General features: G+C 41.5%; 1 protein-coding gene and 1 long non-coding RNA gene across 8 annotated transcripts in view; one reads left to right on the top strand and one right to left on the bottom strand.

Moving 5' to 3' along the window:
• Positions 1-6,176, bottom strand: part of UBR4 (ubiquitin protein ligase E3 component n-recognin 4) — a 125,925-nt gene extending 119,749 nt beyond the window's left edge. For all 7 annotated transcript variants that reach the window (XM_082402518.1, XM_082402519.1, XM_082402523.1 and 4 more), the window contains exon 1: positions 5,922-6,176. In XM_082402518.1, the coding sequence (XP_082258644.1) occupies positions 5,922-6,097 (176 nt within the window). In that variant the 5' untranslated portion in view covers positions 6,098-6,176. The remainder of the gene's footprint in view (positions 1-5,921) is intronic.
• A 98-nt stretch (positions 6,177-6,274) lies between these two features.
• LOC309633904 lies at positions 6,275-10,829 on the top strand. Its single transcript, XR_014247756.1, has 2 exons — positions 6,275-6,413; positions 7,869-10,829. It is a non-coding gene; the product is annotated as an uncharacterized lncRNA (long non-coding RNA).
• The last annotated feature ends 7,512 nt before the right edge of the window (positions 10,830-18,341 follow it).

Below are 18,341 nucleotides of genomic sequence, written 5' to 3'. Positions count from 1 at the left end.
GCCTAGGAAGGGAAACGTAAACAGAGTCAGCACTCTATCCACTTGCCAAACCAACACAGGAGCCAAAAAGACAAGCTCAACATTTGGAAGGTGCCATTGTGAGTGATGAATCACCTCAAACAACACTTAAGAGTCTGGCACTGCAAACACTTTGCTATTTGGAGATTTATCAAGGATAAACGGGTGTTTATCAAAGATCAGTTCCTTATCTTGGAATAACTCCTTCACCAAGAAAAAATATTTATGGAGCACCTATGATGTGCAAGAACCTCCCTGCCCATCAAGGATCATTTCTCCCTAGTTGTCAGATGGACAAAAAGAAGGAAACAAAAACCTTAAAACATCAAGCAACACTCAAAGCTTCAGGGGCCATCACACTGGTGAGGGTCACATCACATTCAGCAGAGAAGTCCCCAACCCCCTGCTTCCACCTCCTATGAATAGCTGTTCCTTCACTCCCATCCTTACACTTATGCATTCATTGTTCTAAGGTTTCCCCACCCTGTAATCTGATCCATTTTACTAAGTATTTACCTTCTCTGCTTTATTTCAAAGTTTCAGAGCTGCTTACGCCCACATTTTTCAACTGAACATGTTTACCAAAACTAAGAGAAAAACTGCCTATCCAAAGAACGAACTTATTCTGCTGCTTTCATTCCCATTCAGATAACAAAATATATCCAAAATATAGGAGTAAACACATTTAATTGCCTGGTTCAATGCTGCCCTATTATGATTTAACAAACCCTACTTCCTGCCCTAGAAATACACAACTGCTTTATTCCAATCAAGAACAAAGAACGCACTTTGGGGAAAGATGGACATTGGCAATAGAAAAAAATGGAGCAGTCTTGAGGCTCAACTTACGATTTGCTTAGGACAAGTAAGGATAAACCTAGGGAAATTAGTTTTAAAAAGACTTAAAGGTGGGGCACTTCCCTGGCGGTCCAGTGGTTAAAACTCCACCCTTCCAATGCAGGGGGCGAGGGTGAGATCCCTGGTCAGGGAACTGGGATCCCGCATGCCGCACGTTGCGGCCAAAAAAAGAAAAAGAAAAAGAAAATATATCAGAGTGCCTTCTTTAAAAAAAAAAAAAAGACTTAAAGGGGAGAGTAGGCAGGTGGACATGTGGCCCAAAGGACAATGTTGTTATCTCTTGATTCTAAAGAAACAAGTGTGTTTGAGTCCCTGATGAAGATGTGCCGCCTCGATTCCTTACCCCACCCTCATTTCCCAAGAACCTGACAGACACCAAGTCACCAAAGGAGGCAAAGAAATGGAAAAATGGAACAAAGGGCAAGACGTTAGGTAGGAAAGGGAAGAATGCAGAAATTGAAGGCAAATATGACAGGAAGAAAAATAAGGAGATTTCAAGGTAAAAATATCTCTCCTCTAGGCAGTCAAGCTATTTTCCTCAAAGGTCTGCTTCGCCTAACAAACTCTGCAACAGAAGTATCACAGAGCCTCAAACACTGCTGAAAAGACAAGGAATCTGAAGTGGCTTTATTCCACACAAAATAAATGCAATGCAGAGCATAAAGGGAAACAGCAGCTAAGCAGAAGTCCAATTTGGTCAGGGAAGTCCAATTTGACATGTAAGTATAAAAGGACTGGCCAGGGTCTGGAACTATCCGGGTTTTTCTAGGAAGAGGTGAAAAATCTGATGGGGCAAAATAAAAGACTAAGGATTCACCTTCCTTCTCCCTCTTAGATTACTATTCATATCTTTGTTGTAAACTGTGGAAACTCCACAAAGCCCTTTCTCCTCATCAGAATCATAAACTCCCAAGTATAGAATCTATTATGCTTGTTTCAAGATACTTAGAATCATGAAACAAGCATAACAAATACATTAATGAGTTATATTCATTTAAAAAACATATATGTTTATTGACCATCTGCTATGTGTCACAGAGTACTTAATACATGTTAACCAAAGAACTGAAAGTTTTCACATACATCCCTCACACTCTCCACAAACCTGCAGGGAATGTAATACTGAGACATGGAAACATTACCTAATCTCACAACTAACTATATACACTTATATTTGGTGGCAGGCTTTCTTTCTGTAGGTCAATCAGGAACTCAGCTGATGATGGCACTAGTGCACCCCTTTCTCCCTTAAGAGATTTTTAGAAAATGACTGTGCATTATCTAATGGGGATGTTGTAACAGCTTCTGCCTTCCCAAGTAGGTCTCCTTAGCCTAAATTTTATCAAATAGCTGGGAGGCAGGGACTCAAGGAGGCTTATCACTAAGAAAGGCAGGACAGCCTAGGAAGGACTGGCTCAGGGGAAAAGGGCTTTTTTTTCTTTTTTTTTAATCTACAAAGACTCAGTCAAATTATTCAATGAGAACCATTCTCACCAACATATCCTGCACAGAGTTAAGAAAGGAATTCTGGGGACTTCCCTGGTGGTCCAGTGGGTAAGACTCCGCGCTCCCAATGCAGGGGGCCCGGGTTAGATCCCTGGTCGGGGAACTAGATCCTGCATGTGGCAACTAAAAAGATCCGGTGCGCCGTGCCACAACTAAGACCCGGCGCAGCCAAATAAATAAATAAATATTTAAAAAAAAAAAAGGAATTCTGTATTGGGTAGTATATAAGGCTACATTCAGCAATTACACTTTAAGCAATTAAGCACATATGGCATGTGCTCCATTAAGCTAGTTCTAGCTTCATTTCTGGTCTAGAAAAGTAATGGTGTTTAAAAGATTTTCAATCTTTACTACTAAAAGACATGCTATCAACAAGCAGCAGAAATGAAGATGAAGTCCCCTTTAAGTAAACTCAGATATCTTTCTCCTTTAAAAATCTAAGGACACTTTTGAGAGTATGCTTCCCAATTTATCCATGCTAATCCCTCCTTTGTTTCAGTTTGGTTACAAAGTCAAACTTAACAAACAGGGTCCAGGGAATTCCCTGGCAGTCCAGTGGTTAGTACTTTGCACTTTCACTGCCAAGAGCCCGGGTTCAATCCCTGGTTGGGGAACTAAGATCCTGCAAGCCTCGCGGGGCAGCCAAAAAAAAAAACACAGGGTCTGGATCTAGGAATTATTTCTTCTACCTTTTCTTCAAACCCAAAGGTCAATTCCAACTATAAAAGTATGAAAGAATAGAGGCAGAAAGTAGAATGGCGGAGGAGTCTCTCAGGGCATGTGTCATCGTCCCCAAAGGTCAAAAAGGGAGGAATTCAATGGATGAGCAGGCCACCGGGCAGGAAGTTAAGAGCTGACATGATGGAGCCAGGACATCAAAAAGAAAAAAAAAAAAAAAGAGTTAAAAAAAAAAAAGGGAAGCAGAGAGTAGCAGACTGCAACAGAAAAATAGAAGGTCCCTGGAGGGAAGGAAGAAAAATATGGAAGGCATAACCACAGAAAGAAACACGGGACTGTCTGGGAGCGGCAACAACAGAGGTAAAGTAGCAGCCTAGGCACCTAAACCTTCGATTACCTGCAAAGCGAAGCGCGCCACAGCATCTGTACAGTGCTGGCTCTGACCTGGTTCTATACTCAGTGGCCATAAGTTGATGTTCAAGAAATAATTCCACAATTCTGACACCCTTTTTTTTTTTTTTTTTTTGAGAAAGCAAATAAAACTTTTGAGAAACAGAATATTGATAGAAGGGTATTAATTTTTGTGCTCTAAACCAGGGGTTGGCCTGCAGGTCAAATCCAGCCAGTCACCTATCTCTGTTCAGCCCATATTTAAGAATGGTTTTTACATGTGTCTTTATGGCTGGGAAAAAAAAAAAAAATCAGAAGAACATTTTGTGACATGTAAGTATCATATGAAATTCACATTTGTGCCCATAAATAAGATTCTGGAACACAGCCACACCCATTTATTTATGTAATGTGTATGGCTGCTTTCGCCATACAATGGCGGAGATGACTAGTGTACACACCGTATGGCCTGCAAGTTAAATTTACTCTGATCCTTTACAGAAAAAATGTGCTGACCTCTGCTCTACACCAAACTGAACACTTGATATGTTCAGTTGTTCTAACTGTAAAGAACTTGTAAGCCAGATATTTCTTCTGGAAATTTCTTCTGGAAATTACAGAACCATGTAACAGCAAACCAATAAACAGCCCCATTTGCAAGAGTCTGAAAATATTTTATTGAGAGAGGGAGGGAGGGAAGGAGGGAGGGAGAGAGAGAGAGAAAACTGTTTCTGTGGGAAAATGACCTCTCAGACAGTAAGCACAACCTTCAGATCATACTGCTCTCAGAGAGCCTGAAGCGGACACATAACAGGCTTTCCAAAGTTGACTGAGCCACAAAAACCAGAACAGAGACTTCAAGGATCTTGCCTTCCAATAAAAATATGTGTTACTAAACAGCCATCAGTTTGGATTTCTTTTCCAAACCATGAAGAGGTCTTATTAGTGTCTATAAACGCAGGCAACCCTTGATTATCTTAGCTATACAGAGTGCAAGAGGGGCCACTATCACTTATTTGGCAAAATTCAAACGTACCTTGACATATCTGGTTTTGGCTCCTACTACAGGTTGGAGGCAGTTGCTTAACTATTACAGTTTAAAAGGCCTGGGCCCATAATACTGGATGTATGGGCCAGGGTGTCAACAAATGTCTTTATTACCTACTCAGCTCATGTCCATAAAAACATAAAAGCAAATGTTCTAAAAAGTGGAACACTGACCACTCTAAGTAACATGACAAGTGTAATTCGGGAAAAATACCACTAATCCAACTGTTTAAAACAGTTATAAAGAGACTACATAATTTGAGAGCAGTATCTTTGAAATTTGTTTACATCTTCTGAACCTTCTTGGCTTAATAATTAGATAGGAAAATCCATCTGTAAAGTTAACTGTGAACTTACCAAACCAAACCATTATTTTATTCTAATTTATTTTTTTAAACCTCATCCAAAGTATCACAAACCTAACAATAAACACTATAATAGACAATGTGTCAAACCACGGGCCTCCCTTGAGTAATAAATGGCAATTTCTAACCTTCTGGATAACATGTAGGTATACTCTTGTTGGCATGAAGCTAAAATGACCCAGTTAGCAATTGCAGAAAGTTGCTGAAGTCAGGTTTGGCTAGAAAAATGAAAGTGAGACTGGCTTTAAAGGCAGGTGTACCATTAAACTAATGAAAGACTGCTCTGAGCAAGGTAAGACAGGAAAAGGCAGGCACCGTGATATCACTGGCCTTGTATGCACACAATTCTCACAATCTAAGAATCTCAGAAAGAAAAATTCATGTAACAGCAAACCAATAAACAGTCCCGTTGGTAAGAGTCTAAAATATTTTATTGAGAGAGAGGGCGAGTATACGGTTTCAGTGGGAAAATGACCTCTCAGAATAACACTTAAGTGTTTTTAATCAAAGACCGTTACGGTAGCAATACACCATAAGTGCAATCTGAAAAGAAAGTCATCAATGATAACTAGTGGCTTCAGTCACAGAAACAGCACGTGCCCCCAAGTAATTTACAGCACCAGGGAGACCGTTATTAAATTATGTGGTAGCTCTCCAATTAAAACCCGGGCTCCGCAAGGGCCCAGGCTAGGGGGATGAGCGCGGACGAGAAATGCAAACTCATCAGCGCTTTGACCTTAACATAGGGGCAGCCCTGGGAACATTCCCCTACGAGGTCGACGCATCTCAAAATTACTCCGAAACCAGCCCGGCCACGCCCTCCCGAGAGGGCGTCCTCAAAAGTTTTGCTCATGAGGGAAATTGAGGCACAGGATTTACCCGGGTTGGCGGAAGAACACCAGACAAGCCTTCCTCTCCCAGGGCCGGGGAGCCCCGAAGCCGGGGCCAGGGCCGCGATCCCAGAGCCTCAGCAGGTAGCCGGGCAGCGGGTCCAGATCCTCTGGCACGACCTCCCCTCCCCCTCCCGGCTCCCGCCCGACCGGGGACGCCGCCCGGTACCTCTCGATGACTGAGGCCACCAGCTGCGGCAACTCCTTCATCTCGAAGGCGGAATAGGACGCGGATAGCAGGGGCCGCACCGCCACCTCCCAGCCCGGAGTCGTGTCTGCCTCCGTTGCCGGGGCCCCGGGCGCCGGCGCCGCAGCCGCCGCCTCTTCGCCGCCGCTCGTCGCCATCTTCCGTCGTACTACTGCGGCTCCCTCCGGGGGCTTGCCACCGGCCCAGGGCCTCCTCACGGGAGGGGGCGGAAGTGACGCAATCGGTGCGTCAGACTGCGCGACGCAGTCGCCGGCCAAAATACGCAGCGCGCGAGGACAGCCTCCCTCTGCTCTCGCAGGGGGAGCGTGACGCGGCGTGGGGACGAGAACGAGGGGACGCGCCTGCGCAGGACGTAGTCCTTTGGGTGAGGGCGGGAGCGTTAAGCTCCGCGCTAGCGGGCTGGGAGTCTTTCCCGAAAATGGGAGGTCTGTGGCTTTCGGGCACTCCGGAGAGGTGAGTTTGGGAATTGGTTTCAGTTGACTAGACCAAGGCAGCGAAGTAGACCTGCATCGGCTAATATAATGGCCCCGGCTCAAGAAAGCTAAGGACGAGAAGAGGCCGTGGAAGCCTAATCACGCTCACCTGCTTCACTTCCCTGATGACCAGCCCCCACTCCCAACAGTTAAAGTATAGCGCTTCAGTTTGCAAAACTCTTTCTCCTTCTCACACCACCTCTCGCTATTATTGTAATCACCAGTCCTTTCTTCGCGCTGAAATCCCTTTTATGTTTTGATTACCATCATTAGTAATGTTACCAGCTCGTGTTTGCATCGCTCTTTGCTATTTGCCAGGTAACGTTCCATTCCCCCCTTTTTCTACTAGCAAAGAAAGAATGTAAACTTTTCATCCGGTAATTTTCTTGTTTCTGGTTGTGGCCTTTTCTTTTCCGCCTAGAGAAGTTCCTTGAGCATTTTTTGTAAAGCTGGTTTGATGTGATGGTGCTGAATTCTTTTAGCTTTTGCTTGTCTGTAAAGCTTTTGATTTCTCCATCAAATCCGAATCAGTTCAGAATAATAAATATAGTTAACACTGCTGTATGTTATATATGAAAGTTCTTAAGAGAATAAATCCTAAGAGTTCTCATCACAAGGAAAAACACAAATTTTTTCTTTCATTTTGTATCTATATGAGATGATGGATGTCCACTAAACTTATTGTGATAATCCCTTTATGATGATTTTAAGTCAAATCATTATGCTGTACGCCTTACATTTACCCAGTGCTGTGGGTCTATATCTCAATAAGGCCTGGAGAAAATAAAATAAAATCCTGAAAAAAAGAAAAAAAAATCTGAATGAGAACCTTGGGTAGAGTATGCTTAGTCATAGGTTTTTCTCCTTCATTACTTTTAAGTATTGTGCCACTCCCTTCTGGCCTGCAGAGTTTCTGCTGAAAAATCAGCTGATAGCCTTATGGGAGTTCCCTTATATGTTATTTGTTGCTTTTAATATTCTCTCTTTAATTTTTGCCATTTTGGTTACAGTGTATCTTGGTGTGTTCCTCTGTGGGTTAATCCTGTATGGGACTCTCTGCACTTCCTGGACTTGGGTGACTGTTTCCTTTCCCAGGTTAGGGACCTTTTCAGCTATTATCTCTTCAAATATTTTCTCAGGCCCTTTCTCTCTCTCTTCCCCTCCTGGGACCCCTATAATGCAAACATTAGCACACTTGGTGTTGTCCCAGAGGTCTCTTAAACTGTCATCATTTGTTTTCAGTCTTTTTTCATTTTTCTCTTCAGCGGCAGTGATTTCCACTACTCTGTCTTCCAGCTCACTGATCCGTTCTCCTGCCTCATTTAGTCTACTATTGACTCCTTCTAGTGTATTTTTCATTTCAGTTATTGTATTCTTCAATTCTGTTTGGTTGTTCTTTATATTTTCTAATTCTTTGTTAAAAACTTCTTTATAGGAACTTCCCTATAAAGAAGGAAGTGTCCCCTGCATTGGCAGGCACAGTGGTTAAGTATCTGCCTGCCAATGCAGGGGACATTGGTTCGAGCCCTGGTCCAGGAAGATCCCACATGCCGCGGAGCAACTAAGCCCGTGCGCCACAACTACTGAGCCTGTGCTCTAGAGCCTGTGAGCCACAACTACTGAGCCCGCGAGCCACAGCTACTGAAGCCCACGCACCTAGAGCCCATGCTCCGCAACAAGAGAAGCCACCACAATGAGAAGCCCACGCACCGCAACAAAGAGTAGCCCCCACTCGACACAACTAGAGAAAGCCAGCATGCAGCAACGAAGACCCAACACAACCAAAAATAAATAAATAAATAAAATTGAAAATAATAATAATAAAACTTCTTTATACAATGGAATACTACTCAGCCATAAAAAAGAATGAAATAATGCCATTTGCAGCAACATGGATGGACTGAGAGATAATCATACTAAGTGAAGGAAGTCAAAAAGAAAGCCAAAAAAAAAAAAAAGAAATCCAAATACCATATGATATCACTTATATATGGAATCTAAAATCTTACATAAATGAACTTATCCACAAAGTAGAAACAGACTCACAGACATAGAGAACAGATTTGTGGTTGCCAAGGGGGAGGGTGTATGGGGGAGGGATGGAATTAGCACATGCAAACTATTATATATAGAATGGATGAACAACAAGGTCTGTATAGCACAGGGAACTATATTCAATATCCTGTAATAAAACATAATGGAAAAGAATTTTTAAAAAAAAACTTCTTAAAGGCACACATTCCTATAAGACTATCCTAAGAATGATCAATTTCCTGGACTTCTCTAACTTCAATTTAGGAAATATTAACTCTCCTAAACTCCAAATCCTAGCCTTGCCTTATTGTCTTGTTTTGCTGAGTGCTACTTATTTAATATTCTTTACAACAATGCTCTTACTATGCGGTATCATGATGTACTACTGTAATATCAACTTGAATGAAATGGAAAAAAAAAAACTCTGATTGCTTGCTCTATGCATCCATCCTCCTCCCGAGTTCTTTGATCAAGTTTACAATCATTACTCTGAACTGAAAGAATGTGAACTTTTATCCACAGGATAATGTCTATATTTTTGCCGATAAAAAATGATCTGGGTTCCAGATCTAAGAGGGAAAAGCAGTTTGACTTAAGCAAAGGTATGCGTGCCTTGAGGGCCCGCTTGTGTGTGAGTTCTTGGTGGATGACTTCAAGCTCCAGGCCCTGTGGCACACAGTCCACCCAAATCAAAAAATGTTCACAAGAACTGTGGAGACGTTTTGAAAATCCTGAAAGCCCTGAAATTCTCCCCCATGGTTTGGAGGAGCGCCTTTTATTCCCGGTGTAATGCTGATAAATAAATTGGTACCTGGTGATCAATCTAGACTCTTCGTAAGAAAAGAGCTATGTTACATTAGAAATAAAATTCAGTCAAGTCAAGGCCAGTCTTGGAGGAAAACATGGCTTCAGTGATAACAGTAGGGATTTTCCTTTAGTGTCTTGCATCAGGGGTTAATAAAACAGCAGTTTCCTTAAACAAAAAAGATGAAAGATGAAAGACAGGGCAAAAAAAACTTTCCATAACAGTAACTATCGCTGTATTACAAGATACAGAAAGAACCCTAAGGAGAAGGCTGGAGACCAAGCATTTTATAGTGGCTCTTGGGACATTAATTTTAGTTTACCCAAAGGACAAAATTAATCTGCAAAGGTTCTCTTGGAGAGGCTTCAGAAAATAATAAAAGATCAAATGACCCTGCTCTCCTCCATCCCCCTCCATCTGCTGCAGCTGTACGAAAGAGAGTAAAAAAGGCAAATGCAGACTATCACAGGGAGATTTGCACCTGTACCTAAACATTTTTTTGATATATTTTTAATATTTCTGGCTTATAGATTTGAAGAATGCATTCTAGGGTAATGACCTTCCATTATAAATACCACATTAATTTCAGTATTGGAGGATCTTGTGTTGCTACAAAGATTTGGAATGGCATCCACATTCTAAATTTAGATAACGAAAGAAACAGGATAAATAGAGTAAAAAAGACTTCTAGATGAAACATAAGCTTCTAATACTTTGGCCCAGAAAATAAGATAGAAACTAAAACATAGTAATTTTTATAAATTATTACCTGAGGGACTTAAAATACTAGTTCTCTTCTAAGCCCAAGTGGCTGGGCAAGGAAATAAAATAAATTTTAAAACTGATAAAAGCAAGAAATGATATAGTCACGTTACAGGAAATACAATGAAAGAAAAAAATTAAGCAGCTGTAGCTGAACTGGATGGTTTAAAGATCAATGTGGTGGATAAAATAGATAAACAAAGATTTACTATATAGCACAGGGAACTATATTCAGTATCTCGTAAAACTATAATGGAAAAGAATCTGAAAAAAAAGTATATATATATGTATATATATACAGGTATAAAAACAACTGAATCACTTTGCTGTACATCTGAAACATTGTAAATTATACTTCAATTAAAAAAAACAATGCATGCTGCTTTATGTACTCTATTGCAAAGCTACATTAAGAGATGGGAAGGGAGGATAAAGCAAATAGGTGGAAAATGTTAACATTTGGGGAATCCGAGTGAAGGGTATCAGAATTCTTAGGACTCTTCTTGTAATCTTTCTCTAAGTCTGAAACTGTATCAAAACAAAAAGTTAAAATAAAAAAATTGTAAATACTTTGTGATTAGGAAAACATGGTTAGTATATCATGAGTATAATGACATATGGCAGGCACTTAACAGAAAGAAAGTAGTGTACATAAAGTCTAGGAAGAGTGGAATCTAATGGTTATACTGTATGCGTTAGCACTATTGGGGCATGAGGAAGGGCTGTCCTGATCAGCGAAAGTGAATATTCTGGTCTCTCTTGCAGATATATATCTATGATAAAAACCATGCATAGGATATCACAACCCCTATTCTAAGTCCACAATAACCAAGCAAACTTATAATAGCACTTTGACTTATTTTCCAGGCTTTTTCACAGGAGAGAATATATATTTCAATTACCAGACATAAGTAGTCTATTCCTCTTTGCATTTACAGTCTTCACTGTCATCAATAAGCTGGCATTCTGGTCATCAGTCTTCTAGTCTAGGTTATCTTATCACAGAACATGGGATGTACAATATCACCAAAACTATAAAGAAGTATGATGGGCTTATATGAGTGTGCCTTGGACAGGTATTTTTGCTTTCTTAACTTTCATTCTTTCGGATTGCATGTTAGAGTCAACAGTATGCTTCAGGGAATTCCCTGGCGGTCCAGTGGTTAGGACTCCACGCTTCCACTGCAGGGGGCACAGGTTCAATCCCTGGTTGGGGAACTGAGATCCCACAAGCCGCACAGCGTGGCCAAAAAAAAAAAGTGTGCTTCGATATGTGTCTGTGGTTATTTTATAAAGACACCTTCCTAAATGGGCTCAGTCTCTCCCGGAATAGGCACATTCCCAGTATCAGAGATCAGAAATTTAGATAAGCCTCAGGACTGGTGGGAAAATGGCTTCTTGGTTGAAGGTCAGTCTCAACTGACATCACACCCAAACTCCTTAAAAAATGAGGAGGTGGGTGTACACATTCTTTATGTTATTATAAACCCTTACTGGAAGGATGGTCTAAATACTACAAGAGAGACTTACCTGAAAGAGTATTCAACTGATCTCATAAAAGTCCCTTGGGCTTCCCTGGTGGCACAGTGGTTGAGAATCTGCCTGCCAATGCAGGGGACACGGGTTCGAGCCCTGGTCTGGGAAGATCCCACATGCCGCGGAGCGACTAGGCCCGTGAGCCACAACTACTGAGCCTACGCGTCTGGAGCCTGTGCTCTGCAACAAAAGAGGCCGCAACAGTGAGAGGCCCGCGCACCGCGATGAAGAGTGGCCCCCGCTCGCCACAACTAGAGAGGGCCCTCGCACAGAAACGAAGACCCAACACAGCCAAAAATAAATAAATTAATTAATTTTTTTTTTTAAAAGTCCCTAATGGTGGGACTTCCCTGGTAGCGCAGTAGTTAAGAATCCGCCTGCCAATGCAGGGAACACGGGTTCGAGCCCTGATCCAGGAAGATCCCACATGCCATGGAGCAACGAAGCCCGTGCACCACAACTACTGAGCCTGCGCTCTAGAGCCCATGAGCCACAACTGCTGAGCCCGTGTGCCACAACTACTGAAGCCTGCGTGCCTAGAGCCCGTGCTCCGCAACAAGAGAAGCCACCACAATGAGAAGCCCACGCACCACAACAAAGAGTATCCCCTGCTCACAGCAACTAGAGAAAGCCCATGCACAGCAACAAAGACCCAAAGCAGCCAAAAAAATAAATAAATAAAATAAATTTATTGAAAAAAATAAATCCCTAATGGAATAATACTTAAGAATTTCAGAGAAAAGACAGTCTCTTCAGTAAGTGGTGCTGTGAAAACTGGACAGCTACAGGTAAACGAATGAAATTAGAACACTCCCTAACACCATACACAAAAATAAACTTAAAATGGATTAAAGACCTAAATATAAGGCTGGATACTATAAAACTCTTAGAGGAAAACATAGGCAGAACGCTGTGACAGAAATCACAGCAAGATCTTTTTCAATCCACCTCCTAGAGTAATGAAAACTAAAAATAAGCAAATGGGACCTAATTAAACTTAAAAGCTTTTGCGCAGCAAAGGAAAACAAACAAAATGAAAAGACAGCCCTCAGAATGGGAGAAAATATTTGCAAACAAAGCAACCAACAAGGGATTAATCTCCAAAATATACAAACAGCTCATGCAGCTCAATAACAAAAAAACAACCCAATCAAAAAATGGGCAGAACAGGGACTTCCCTGGTGGCGCAGTGGTTAAGAATCCACCTGCCAATTCAGGGGACACGGGTTCGAGCCCTGGCCCGGGAAGATCCCACATGCGGCCGAACAACTAAGCCCGTGCGCCACAACTACTGAGCCTGTGCTCTAGAGCCCGCGAGCCACAACTACTGAACCCTGTGTGCCTAGAGCCCGTGCTCTGCAACAAGAGAAGCCACCGCAATGAGAAGCCCGCGCACCGCAACAAAGAGTAGCCCCCACTCGCCGCAACTAGAGAAAGCCTGCGCACAGCAACAAAGACCCAACACAGCCAAAAATAAATAAATAAATAAACTTATTAAAAAAAAATGGGCAGAACAGAATTCCCTGGTGGTTCAGTGGTTAGGACTCCATGCTTTCACTGCTAAGGTTGTGGGTTCAATCCCTAGTTGGGGAACTAAGATCCGGCAAGCCACGGGGCAAGCACAACCAAAAACAAACAAACAAAAAAAAAAACAATGGGCTGAAGATCTAAATAGACATTTCTCCAAAGAAGACGTATGGATGGCCAAAAAGCACATGAAAAGATGCTCAACATCACTAATTATTAGAGAAATGCAAATCAGAACTATAATGAGGTATCACCTCACACTGGTCAGAATGGCCACCATCAAAAAACTACAAACAATAAATGCTGGAGAGGGTGTGGAGAAAAGGGAACCCTCCTATACTGTTGCTGGGAATGTAAATTGGTACAGCCACTATGGAGAACAGTATGGCACTTCCTTAAAAACTAAAAATAGAGCTATCATATGATCCAGCAATCCCACTCCTGGGCATACATCCGGAGAAAACCATAATTCGAAAAGATACATGCACGCCAATGTTCATTGCAGCACTATTTACAATAGCCAGGACATGGAAGCAACCTAAATGTCCATCAACAGAGGAATGGATAAAGAAGATATGGTACATATATACAATGGAATATTACTCAGCCATAAAAAAGAACAAAATAATGCCATTTGCAGCAACATGGATGGACCTAGAGATTGTCATACTGAGTGAAGTAAGTCAGACAAAGAAAGACAAATATCATATGATATCATTTATGTGTGGAATCTAAAAAAAAAAGGTACAAGTGAACTTATTTACAAAACAGAAATCGAGACACAGATGTAGAAAACAAACTTACAATTACCAGGAAGTAAGGCGGGGGGCAGGGAGGGATAAACTGGGAGATTGGGATTGACATATATACACTAATATATATAAAATAGATTACTAATAAGGACCTACTGTACAACACAGGGAACTCTACTCAGTACTCTGTAATGGCCTATATGGGAAAAGAATCTAAAGAAGAGTGGATATATGTATATGTATAACTGATTCACTTTGCTGTACACCTGATACTAACATGACATTGTAAATCAACTATACTCCAATAAAAATTAAAAAAAAAAAAAGAATTTCAACCCTGTGGCCACTAAAAAAAGGGTGTGGGAGATCTATATTCCTAATATGGAAAGCTGTCCATGACATGTGACATGATAAAATCAAGTTGCAGAACATTATGTGGTCTGGAGAGATGCAAAACAAATTGTTCAGTGGTTACCTCCAGGAAATAGAGGGTTGAGAAAGGTTTTGAAGGGGAGACTCGCCTTAATTTTTTTGGCATTGTTTAAATTTTTTTTAACTTCTATAATCTTTTAAAATAAAGAACTTAGCAGCAAAAATGGAAGCAGTTCATGCATACAAAGTACCAGTATCTCCATTATTGAAAGGTAGATGGTACTTCTCAGTTTACATTTTACAAAAATAAAAGTGCACAATGTTGTCTACCTTGTTTTAATTATGGAATGATAATTGTCAATTTTTGAATGTTAAGGCAGTTGTTATAAAGAATAGTGTTTTCCAAAACCTATTTGGACTTTGAGTCTGAGTAATCAAAGTTCTTTAATTTTCTTTGTTTATATAAGTACATATAATACCAAAAAGATACCTTTCCTTTTTTTTTTAATATTTATTTATTTATTTATTTTTGGCTGCATTGGGTCTTTGTTGCTGCGTGCGGGCTTTCTCTAGTTGCAGTGAGCGGGGGCTACTCTTCGTTGCGGTGCACGGACCTCTCATTGCAGAGGCTTCTCTTGTCGCGGAGCATGGGCTCTAGGCACGCGGGCTTCAGTAGTTGTGGCACGCAGGCTCAGTAGTTGTGGCTTGCGGGCTCTAGAGCGCAGGCTCAGCAGTTGTGGCGCACGGGCCTAGCCGCTCTGCGGCATGTGGGATCTTCCCGGACCAGGGCTTGAACCCGTGTCCCCTGCATTGGCAGGTGGATTCCTAACCACTGCGCCACCAGGGAAGCCCAATACCTTTCCTTTTTAAAATGGAAATTACGGTACCACGAAGCTCATTTCCCATATTGATCTTATGAGCATTTCTTTTAAGTAGTAAAGCAGGGTTTGTCAGAGCTCCAGGCACACCAGGGAAAGGTGGGTAGGACTGTCTCTTGGCATTTCAGTCAATGTAAGAATTCCTTACTAAGTCACCAAAGGCACTGCAGAAACTTAAGAAACTAGGGACAAATGTCCTAAGGCTTCTATGAAGAAGGTATAACCATTTGGGGAACTATTTGTCAAGTAGCAGCTTCATGCTTAAGACTGTGGAGAATTCAGAAGACAGTCTGACAATCCCTGGGAGACACAAAATGACTGAAGTAATAAAATGCTAGGATACATCATTCAGGAAATTGTGTGGTTAGTAGCCAGGAAACACGGAGGTCCTTGGTAGCCAAAATCAACAGGGAAGGCTTTATGGAGTTTAGATTTCAGACAAACCAGATTTTGAGAAGGGAAGAAAGCATTCCAAGTAAAGAATATAGAGAAAGACAGATTCATGACTTTAAAACAAAATTTAAATGAACAGAAATCTGTAAATAAGTCTTGGGATAATCCTGATAATTGTAGTTTATATAATATGCTCTTACCAGAAAAGGCAATTTATAAAGGAAGTGAAATTACAAATCTGAAATTTCCAAGCTGAAAGACCTTACAGACCATGTAATCTATGCTCTCACACAAATGGTAAAACACACTCAGAGAGGTTAGGTGACTTGCATTGAAGTCTCTAATACAGATGTTAGGACTTCAGTATTTTTTTTCTATCATACTTTGTTCCAGAAAGGATTTAGGGAATCTCTACAAATACATGATGTTTAAGATGCATCAGTTGAGGGCTTCCCTGGTGGCACAGTGGTTGAGAATCTGCCTGCCAATGCAGGGGACATGGGTTCGAGCCCTGGTCTGGGAAGATCCCACATGCCGCGGAGCAACTAAGCCCGTGAGCCACAATTACTGAGCCTGCGCGTCTGGAGCCTGTGCTCCGCAACAAGAGGGGCCGCGATAGTGAGAGGCCCGCGCACCGCGATGAAGAGTGGCCCCCCGCTTGCCACAACTAGAGAAAGCCCTCGCACAGAAACGAAGACCCAACACAGCCATAAAAATAAATTAATTAATTAAAAAAAAAAAGATGCATCAGTTGAAAAAACAAGTAGCAGAATTAAGTAGCATGATGCCGTTAAGAAAGAGTATGTATAGGGAATTCCCTGGAAGTCCAATGGTTAGGACTCAGGGCTTTCACTGCCATGGCCCGGGTTCAATCCCTGGTCAGGGAACTAAGATCCCGCAAGCCATGTGGCACGACCAAGAAATAAAAATTAAAAAAAAAAAAGGAAAGAGTATGTATACAAGAACATTAAGCTTGGACTATCAGTGCCCTTACGGGTAATCAATATTAGAACTAGTCCATATTAATTTTTGAATTTTAACGTTTTTTTTAAAATAATATACATGTTCTATTTAAAATCAAGGAAAAGAAGATTTTTTAAAGTGACTTAAGAGATACAACTATTCCTGATACCAAGACAAGAGGGAAATTTCTCTTTGGTGCTCTGCATAATATGATAAACAATGTCCTTAACAGAATAAATGCAGCACCAAGTTCTAAAATCCATTCCTAAGGATAGGCTATGACAAAATACTGTCCCCTCAAATTCAACCTAGATGCACAGCTAGTTCTCTGCTGGTCTGGCTTCATCTAGGGATTGACTTGGGAGAAGCTTGAAGAAAAGATGGAATATATATAAAACTGTATTAACTGCACATTAGCCTGCTCACTGAGTTTCTTTGCTGGGAGAAGGGGAGCAGGTATCACCACTTTTAAAGTGGTGTTAAATCAATAGGTTATAATTTTAAGAGGATCAGTGGGGCATAACACATTATTTCTTAAACCCCTCTTCCAAAAAAATTATCAAAATTTAAAAAGGCCCTTACTGATCCCAAACATTCTAACCACAATTCTGTATTTAATTCACGCATGTTCCCCAATTACTGATTACTGTCCAGAGTCAAATGCTAAGGAGAAATTACAGCAATAGCCACAAACCATTCTACATTATTCCCAACAGGGACTGAGAATCATTAAATACTATTCAGTGGCAAAATTTTACACCAAAAGATCTTGTATGCTGACCAAACTAATAAAAAAATGACATAAAAACTACTGAAGAACTTACTTCTCTAAGTGAAACACTCCAGGGGGCGCCCAAATTAACCTATTTAATGAAGGCAGGGGAAAACACATGGCTCTAGGGATACACACAGAAAAAGACGAGGACAAGAAAACACATCAGACAGGAATTCCTGGCAGTCCAGTGGTTAGGACTTCCCGCTTCCACTGCAGGCGGCGCGGCCAAAAAAGAGAAAGGGGCTTCCCTGGTGGCGCCGTGGTTGGGAGTCTGCCTGCTGATGCGGGGGACACGGGTTCGAGCCCTGGTCTGGGAGGATCCCGCGTGCTGCGGAGCAACTGGGCCCGTGAGCCACAACTGCTGAGCCTGCGCGTCTGGAGCCCGTGCTCCGCAACGAGAGAGGCCGCGATGGTGAGAGGCTCGCGCACCGCGATGAGGAGTGGCCCCCCCCTTGCCGCAACCGGAGAAGGCCCTCGCACAGAAACGAAGACCCAACACAGCCATAAATAAATTAATTAATTAATTTTAAAAAAAAAGTAACAAATGTTCAAGTACAATTGGTGTCTTTAAAAAAAAAAAGAAAGAAAGAAAACACATCAGAGATCTGAGAGGAAGCAGTTTCAAAGGCCATGGGTAGAGGCTGAGCATAGCTGGTCAGAAGCAAGTGCTGCTTTGAGATTAAGAAAGGTTGAGAACTAAGAAGACTTAGAATTGACCATGCTGTTAGCATTAGCTATTTTAACTGCCTGCTTTGAGGTAACTTTCAGTAAAATAGTTATGATTAAAGCTGAAATAGAGGGAATTTTATGAAAAGGCAGATAACTTCCCTCCCATCAGCTTGTTCTTTCAGATTCTGGCACATACATGAGTAAATGAAAACTAGAATCTAGCAGACTTATTGGGCCGTGTAAGCAGAGCACGCAGCAAGATAATAGTTAATGATGCAGCTTGCACACATTTATTTAGGACAGGCAAAATTCCAGCCAGGTTTTCTCAAAACTAGGGCAGAATTTTTTTAAGTTGTACTTATTCCCATCTCTCAGATCACTTTAAACAAAATATGTATGCCTTGAGCCAGGATGCATAGATGCCTATTTTTTCTGGAGATAC

This window comes from Balaenoptera borealis (genome assembly GCF_965194805.1).
Source record: "Balaenoptera borealis genome assembly, chromosome: 1".
NCBI classification, from domain to species: Eukaryota; Metazoa; Chordata; class Mammalia; order Artiodactyla; family Balaenopteridae; genus Balaenoptera; species Balaenoptera borealis.
The sequence above is the reverse complement of the archived record's forward strand: the minus strand, read 5'-3'. Positions and strand labels throughout refer to the sequence as shown.